This window comes from Octodon degus, unplaced genomic scaffold (assembly GCF_000260255.1).
Source record: "Octodon degus isolate 3935 unplaced genomic scaffold, OctDeg1.0 scaffold00297, whole genome shotgun sequence".
NCBI lineage: Eukaryota > Metazoa > Chordata > Mammalia > Rodentia > Octodontidae > Octodon > Octodon degus.
In genome coordinates this window covers 1,712,805-1,721,610 of record NW_004524873.1, presented here as the reverse complement: position 1 = coordinate 1,721,610, position 8,806 = coordinate 1,712,805, and the positions used below count along the sequence as shown (strand labels likewise).

General features: G+C 34.6%; 1 protein-coding gene across 2 annotated transcripts in view; it reads right to left on the bottom strand.

The window, feature by feature from the left end:
• Nucleotides 1-8,806, bottom strand: part of Kiaa0368 (KIAA0368 ortholog) — a 143,892-nt gene that overhangs the window by 67,898 nt on the left and 67,188 nt on the right. For both annotated transcript variants that reach the window (XM_004647268.2, XM_023707544.1), the window contains 3 exons: nt 5,827-5,966; nt 3,821-3,902; nt 941-1,060 (listed from right to left, as the gene is read on the bottom strand). In XM_004647268.2, the coding sequence (XP_004647325.1) occupies nt 941-1,060; nt 3,821-3,902; nt 5,827-5,966 (342 nt within the window). The remainder of the gene's footprint in view (nt 1-940; nt 1,061-3,820; nt 3,903-5,826; nt 5,967-8,806) is intronic.

Sequence of the window (8,806 nt, the reverse complement as noted above, 5' to 3'; positions counted from 1 at the left end):
TCACAAATTATACATTCAGAGGCTAAGGGTGGGAACAGGGGACTAGGAATAAGCAGTTGCTGTCTAATAGGCACACAGCTTCAATTTTGTAAAATGAAAAGTTATGAAAATGACTAGCGATGACTCTACAGCATTATGTATTTAATACCTGTGAACTACATAGTTAAAAATCATTAAAATGATAAATTTTGGGCCGGGGAGATGGCTCAGTGGAATAAGTGCTTCCTCGGCAAGTGCAACCGCCTGAGTTCAATCCCCAGTTCCGCAAAAAAAATAAATAAATAAATAAAATGATAAATTTTCCTTGGTAAATTTTAGGTATGTTTCAGAACAACAAAAAAAAAAGAAACAAATAATTATCATAGATAAATTACATCCAAAAACATCTGCCTCTAGAGCTAAGTTGACTATGAATCAGATAAAAGGCAAGGTCTTTTGTAAAGCTTACATCCTTCACCAACATAAAACATGAGGATTTCCAAGTAACCACCTAATAGCAGCCTTAGGCAAAAAAAAAAAAAAAAAAAAAAGGCAAGAGAAGAAGGTGAAAACATTAAGAAGGCAAAAACCAAGAGGAACTGGCCACTGCCTTCAAAATGAGTTTCAGTAAGTATGATGTTATTTTTTTTCTACTTACATGACTAGGTTTCTAGTGGTACCATTTTTTCACCCCCCCCCACACACACACACACATGCATGCACACAGTTTCAAAAGGACCCAAAAATTTAGGGTAAATGGAAACTATACACATTCTATATTCTGCAACAATTTTTTTAAAAGTCATTCCTACAGAAAAACAACAGAAAATCTCAGTCATTTTATATATTTATGTATATATTAACCTATCTCTTCAATATAACTAAACACAATTATTTCTCTAATAAACAGACATAAAAGCTCATTCAGCTCAGCCATTTTTCTCTGGAAAAAACAACATACCTGGATGTTAGCTGGAAATGTTTCGGCAGCTTGTCTAGAACGAAGGAGATGAGGAACAATCTTCAACTTGACTCTAGTACTGACTGGGTCCCTTTTTAGCTCAGGCTTCAGAACTGCTCCCTGTGGAAATACATTTAATTATGACTCAGTATTCCAAAATTATTTATTACCTCATACTCTTAAAAATTACTGAAGACTCCAAATCTTTCATTTATGTCAGTATAACTTATCAGCATTTCTTATAGTAGATATGAACACTGAGAAATTTTTAAATGCATTTACTTAAAAACTCATTATGTACTTTCATAAATAAAATTTTTATGAGAAATATTTATATTTTGTAAAACACTGCACTGAGGGAACTGTATTCTTTCACACTCTGTACAATTATCTTCAATATATATTCTACCAAAAGACAGTTGGATTCTTACATGTTCTTTTGCATTCAACTTGTTAATGTGTTTTTTATAGGTGGAACTATGTGATGAAACGCAGCTTGCATAAGTATGCGGTATTATGGACTGTCTAGATGTCGTCGTGTCCCACCCCCCTCCAAAGCCTCCAACACTCATAGGACTTTTTCAGAGGTGACTGATTCTCCTGTGGTGTTGGATTTAGGGCATGTGATTATAAATTAGTCCACTGATTAGTTTGGTACAGTTCTGGCTAGGATTAAAGGTGTGAGTGCTACAACTGCCCTAAGGTGAGTGGGCTGCTTACAATATAAGGGACAGAAAGAGTCCTGTCCCTCACTCATTGCTTTTGCTGTTTTCCTTACCATGAATGGTTGCCTCTCTGCCATGTGCCACCCTGCCTTGGAGCTAGCTGATTATGTATTCTACAAACTGTAACATCTAAAAACTGTAACATAAATAAACCTTTCCTCCTTTTAACTTTTAACTTTTATTTTGTCTCAGCAATGAGAAACTCAACTAAGATATGCTATTAGAAAAGTAGAGATGATCTTAGCCTCTTCAGGTAAATCTCTTCTGATACCACACCAAAACTTGACATATAATAATTTTTAACAGCTGGTTATAATTTAAACTTTAAACCAAACCAGTGAGCTCGTTTATATTCTATTTTAATAAATAATATCAGTTTGTTTGCACTTTCACTGACTATTATGTTATGTTTTCTGTAACATCATTGGTCATCTGGAAAATGCTGAGCTAAGCAAATGTTTCATTCTAACACACAAACCACACACACAAAAAATGTTCATATTATAACTAAACTCATCAGAAAAAGCCATAACAAGTGATATACTGCCCAATTCCTATAGTGAGTTCATGTTTCCCACAATACTAATTTTTCCTTGACTCTTCAACTTTTCATTATTCCCCAAAATCATGTTTTCCTTGAATTGTTTTCTTTCTTTTCTTCTTTAGGGACCATTATTTGCCCAAAATGTATCTCAGTAATAAATGTATCTCAGTAATAGTAAAATAATTTCTACTGCTTCATCAGGATATTAATTAAAGCTGAGTTTTATTCTCCCTCTCTCCTCTGTTTTTGTTTTGTATTATGAGTATATGCTAGGGAAGCACAGAACAGCTGTTACTGTTTAGTGACAGAATCTGCCTTGATCTGTGTGTACCCATCACTGCTCATGTACGATGAATGGAAATAGTCAGTTTCTTTAAATATGAATAATCTCTCGCCTTTGCTATAAAAAAACTCTCTGACCCCAAAAAGGGCCACAAACCACACTGAGAACCACTCTAACTCATCTCCTTCATTTTCTATATAAAGAACATGAGTTCCAGAGAAGATTGTGATTAGTCAGCTCTGTGCTCCCCAATTCATTATTCTTTCTGTAACACCACATTCAATTTAATGTACCTGGAGGTAATATACTTTAAAAAAAATGAAAACCAAACAAGCAAACATATCACACACGTATGTTTATACTTGAACATGGAATGTTATTAAACACAGCGCTGAACCTGGGCATGTTGACATATGCCAGTAATCCCAGCACACAAGAGGCTGAGGCAGGAGGATTACTACAAGTACAAGGCAGTTTGGGCTACACAGTAATTTCAATACCAGCCTGAACTACACAGTAAGACTTATTCTCAAAAACAAAACAAAACAAATAGTAAATAGAATTTGTTACTAATACAGATATTTATTTCAAAGCTATAGAAGAATTCATCTCTGGTTCTAGATTCTAGAACCAGATCCTGATCAGCAAACTACAGGTCTCAGGACACATGTGATCCATAACCTACTTGGATATGGCCTGTGAATCAGAACCACTTTTACTTTTTTTTATTGTTTTGGTTTTTGACATAGGGTCTCACTATGTAGTCCAAGCTGGCCTTGAGCTCACTATGGTTCTCAGGCTAACCTCAAACTGACAATCCTCCTGCCTCAGCCTTCCAAGTGTTGTGATTACAGGTATGCTCTAGCATACCCCATTCATTAGATAGTTAAAAAATGGAAAAATACTTTGTGAAATATTTTTAAAAATTAGAAAATACTCAAATGTCGGAGTTCACAAAGTTTTACTAGAACGTAACATCCTCATTTATTTATCTACTAGACATTGCTTCTTTCCTGTTAACAAGAATTGAGCAGTTTCAGTCTCAGAAGCTACGGGTCTGCAAAGCCTAAAATATTTACAAAAGGTTGCTAATTGCTAATCAAAGTAATATGTCATCACTACTTACGCATCTGAGTTGAAAACATCAAATCTAGGGAACAGAATGACTAGGAAATTTTAATTTGTCTAGATTAGCATGGTGGAAAAACTAGTATTTAATACACTCAGCTTTAATCAAAATAACTAGGAAAAAAATGTACAAATGTACATACTTCATATTAACAAAAAAAATTTTTATGCTAATGTGAGAACAAATACAAACAACTTACCTCTTTTGTCTTCAGTGGTATATCCCCCAGGTACACCTTGTACATCTTATTGATGACAGCAGGATTATTCCAGTCAATTAAGCTATGGAAGGATTTAGGACACAGTGTTAAAATTATTTTTCCCCATTTCAATGATTTCCAAAAATGATAACCCCAATACTTGTTACCAAAAGAAAATATTAGAAACACACAAAATGATATGGTCAACCGACACTGAAAAGGAAAGGAAATGAAGGAACTTCAATCAAATTAGCTTTAAAAACAAATCACGTATCCCACCTTGATTCAACATATTATTGTATCCAATGTTCCAATCGAGTACCACATAAGAAAACTGGGATGTATTCCTAATATATATGACCTCAAGGCAAATGCCAAGGAGTTGCTCAACAGAGCAGAGATATGCACCTTTAAGGAGCTGGGAGACAGGGTGACTTTTATATTTAACCAACTGAAAAGTGACAAGTAGGAAAAATGAAAGTTTTACTCTCACACCCCAGAGGCTTGTAATTCATTGTACTTTTCTAGTGTTGTGTCATTTGATTCCCAGTATGCTCTTCCTTATCTATCACATACTATCAGCTTCAGGACTTAGTTCTACAAAGCAATCATGTTACCATTTGATACTGAGATGTCTTGGGCTAAACAAAAAGTGAATTAGATATAAAGTAATTGGATATATGATGATTACAGTCTTTCATTTCACTTGACTAGTAAGGTTTTACCAAACTATATGTCTGCCTTTTGACATTGGCTCTGCTTTTAAGCTATGTTGCATTTGTGCAAATAAAATTTATATAAGCTATGTAAGTTTACAGCTGGGTACACTGGTACCCCACTGTTAGATTAAAATTAAAGCAAAAATTACAAGTGATACAGAATTTCACTTAACAAATTAATGTGAATTTCACAGTATTTCTTGTAATACATAGTATTGTCTTCCAACCAGTTATTCATATTACCAGATATATGCATGCAAAATTGAAGAAAAAAAAGTATAAGAAATTAAGAAAAAAAGTACAAATAATTGAAAAAAGGAGATGAAACAAATTAAGGCACTAACTGCTTCTTTCCATAGACCAGCAGAAATGCACAGTACAGTTGTCCAAATCATCCTCCTTATATACATAGATAAATAAATGTCTTTTCCCCCCTCCCTCTCCTGTCCTTCTCCTCAATGAAGTAACTCTTTCCTTTGGGTAAGTTCATTCCCTTTTACCAGTATCTATTATACCCTTTAGATTCCATTTTTCTCTTTCAGGTTCTCACACTAAAGAGACATTACAATGTTTGTACATGTGGGTCTGATTTATTTCACTTAAGAGTATATTCTCTAGTTGCAACCATTTACTGCAAAAGACTGAAATTTATCCTGGTTTATAGCAATGGAATATTCTATTGGGTAAAAATAGCAATTCTTCTTTATCCATTCTTCAGTTGATACAGGATTTAGCTATGATAAATTGCACTGCTATAAACACAGGTACACATATATCGTTGTAGTATGAGATTTTCAGTTCTTGTGGAAAAATACCCAGGAGGGGAATAGCTGGCTTGAATGGGATCTCCAATCCTAGCTTTTGAAAGAATCTCCATGCTGATTTCCGTAACAGCTGTACCAGACTGCACTCCCACCAACAGTGTAGAAGGATTCCTTTTCCTCCACAGCCTCTCCAATTTGTTATTGGCTGACTTATTGATGTTAGCCATTCTTTCTGGGGTGAGATGGAATCTCAGTGTTGTTTTAATTTGAATTTCTTGAATGATTAATGATGTTGAACATTTTTTCATATATTTACTTGCCCTTTGTATTTCTTCCTCTGAGAAGTATGTATTCATCTCAGATGCCCATTTTTGGATTGTGTCTTTAAATTTGGGGGCTCTGATTTTTTTTTTAATTTTTTATATGTTCTAGATAGAAGGTGTTTGTTGGAGGGGCAGTCGACTACAATTTTTCCCAGTTTGTAGGTTTTCTTTTTTTGAAAGCTTAACAGAGTAATATTTACCTTTGCTTGCTTTTCAATTCCAGGTCTGCTGCTGTTGCCACACTGTGGCGGGTGTCACTAGAAGCAATCACCAGGTGGAGAACAGCTTCAAGTTCAGGCACCTGTTCAGCTTCTATGAATTTCACTATGCCCAATTTACACTGTAGATAAATGAAGGGAAAAAGAGTGATCAGAGAAAAAAAGAACACCCAGGGAAACTGTCACTTAATGTATCAATGTGATAATAAAGGAAGGATTAATATTACCAACAATAGCAGTGCCTGCTTATAATTACAATATGCCAAGGACTGTACTAAATCATATATATTCTGTGAGTTCATTTAACCCTCACAGTCTATGAGCCTATGACGCATGTATTACTACAAACATCTTTTAGATGAGAAAACTTAGGCAAGATTTAAGAGATTAAGATACACAGTCGTGATGGCACGATTCAAATACAATTCTGACTCCAAAAGCAATTATGATACAGAGCCCCTGCCCTGAGGTTACACAGCCTCCCTAGAGTGATAAGAATTTGAGCACTCTGGGCAAGACAGTTTTACATGAAAAATAAAGTGTTCCATGTACAACAGTTCAAAAAGAACTAATCAACATATTCCATAGTTACAATATATTGTTAACAGACTTCAAATATACTCTACTCAAAGCTAATATAATTCTAATGAAACAGTATTCAATCGAATCGACTGGTTAAAATGAAACACCAATTAAAGAGAGATTCCACTTAGAAGTTCATGCAGGGGCTGGGGAGATGGCTCAGTAGAATAAGCACTTGCCTGGCAAGCGCTAGGGCCCGAGTTCAATCCCCGGTTCCACCAAAAAAAAAAAAAAAAAAAAAAAGTTCATGCAGTGTGAAAGAGCTATGAATTTCAGTACAAACAACTAGGAAAAACAAATTTGAGACATAAAACTTTATCTTGATATTTTAAAAATTATGTGTATGAATTAAGAAAGTTCTCAATTATTACATGAAGGATTCTTCTTTTTTTTTTTTTTTGTACCAGGAATTGAACCCAGGACCTGACTCTTGCCAGGCAGGCGCTTATGCCACTGAGCTATATCCTCTAAATAAAGAAGGAATCAATTTCAAAAAATGTGTAACAGATTGTTCTCCTGGCTCAACATAATTTCTTTATAAGTGCTATAATTAAACTCATTTACGTAAGCAACAAACGGACAGATAAAAAAGTCAATACACAAAGGTATAAACAAAAACGTGTAAAGAAAAATAAAAATGATACAGATGTCCATTAATGGGAAACTAGTTAAATATGTTACATCTAATTAAATTTTATACATATGAGAGAAAGAGGGCCGGGGAGATGGCTCAGTGGAATAAGCGCTTCCCTGGCAAGTGCAAGGGCCTGAGTTCAATCCTCGGTTCCGCAAAAAAAAAAGAAAAAGAAAAAGAATGACTTTTCTAAAGCTGAAATACCGTTACAAGAAAAAAGTAAACTACAAATGACAGGTAAAACTGTCTTGTACAAAACTATTATCATATATATATATACAGATACAAAACTATAGATAAATAGTGAACTAGGGTGTCAAGATTCCAGGTAATTTTTAGCTTTTCTTTATAGTTTTCCCTCACTTCCAAAAATAAACCCAAGGCCCTGCACATGGTAGACACTCTACCACTGAGCTAACATCTCCACTCCTATACTATTCTTATTTAAACTTTGAACTTATAATTAGAAAAAGGTAAAAGTTGTTTAATTTGGAAGAAAGAATGTAAAACAAGGTATTTTAAAATTAGAAAAGAATAGATTTTATCCATTAAACTTCATTTGAGCACTAGATTATGAAAATTCAAAAATTAAAACATAAGTCTTCCATTTCAGCAAATAATAACTACTATAAGCTTATAACCAGCCTGGATATGTAGCTCAGTGGTAGAGTGCCTGCCTAGCATGCTCTGGGGCTGGATCTGGTGCCCTGCACCTCCACCAAAAAGAGAAACAGATCATAAGACTACAAGTCCACATTAGTAATTCCCAATTCCTCCCCAGCATTTGTAGCTTTAGCCCTCAACAGACCAAAGCTCAAAGTTCACTGCAGAAAACCATGATGAATCTCAAAACCTCAGTGCCTTCTGGAAATGGAACTAACAATTTCTATGCCTCATTGGGTTGCTGGGAGGATTAAATGAGAAAAAGTACTCAGAACAGTGCCTGTCATGGCTCATTCAGTAAAAAGTAGCTTCCGTTACTATTTACCTTAATTGTACCATACTTTAAGGCTAGGGGAAAAAAGATACATGAAATATACAGAAGCAAATCTCATCAGTTATAACCCTCTCTGATAAAACATTCTATAAATTTGTGAGTAGCAAGAATGCCCCACTTGCCTCTTTATCCCTCTTCTAGGAACAGTTTTGATCAATGGCCACTTACACTTCCAAAAAAGAAAAGGATCAAATTATTAAAGACTGCCATGGAGAAATAAAGGAAGGATTACAAGACTAACCCATGTTGCTTGAATTCCAAAATAATTACATACTGATCTCATCTGTTCTTCCCTGAGGTGCCTGACGACACAGATATAGTGAGGCACCTTCTCTGTAGAGCACCAGTCATTTTTAAAAGCTGCTCAGAGAACATCTGTGTCCTGTTTAAATCCAGAATAAAATTCTTAATGCCAATTTTTGAATTCCCAGGAAGAAATATAAAAGGGAGTCATGCTTTTCCCCCACAATGTCACTGTGTACTACAGAAGTTCCTAACTTACATAAAATGTACAACCCTAAAAAGTTGATAACACAAGATAAAATGTACCTTAATTGCACTAAAGAAGCTATATACTTTTAAACCTAAGTTAAAAATTAAAATCACAAAAAAAATAAAAAAATTAAAATCACATAATGGTGTTTGTAAATAGGATATCAAAGTTCAACATATCAATACTTGATGAAAAATACCTGTTCCATGTTATGCCTAAGATGTTTGATATTCAGACAGATAGTGAGGTTAAGCTT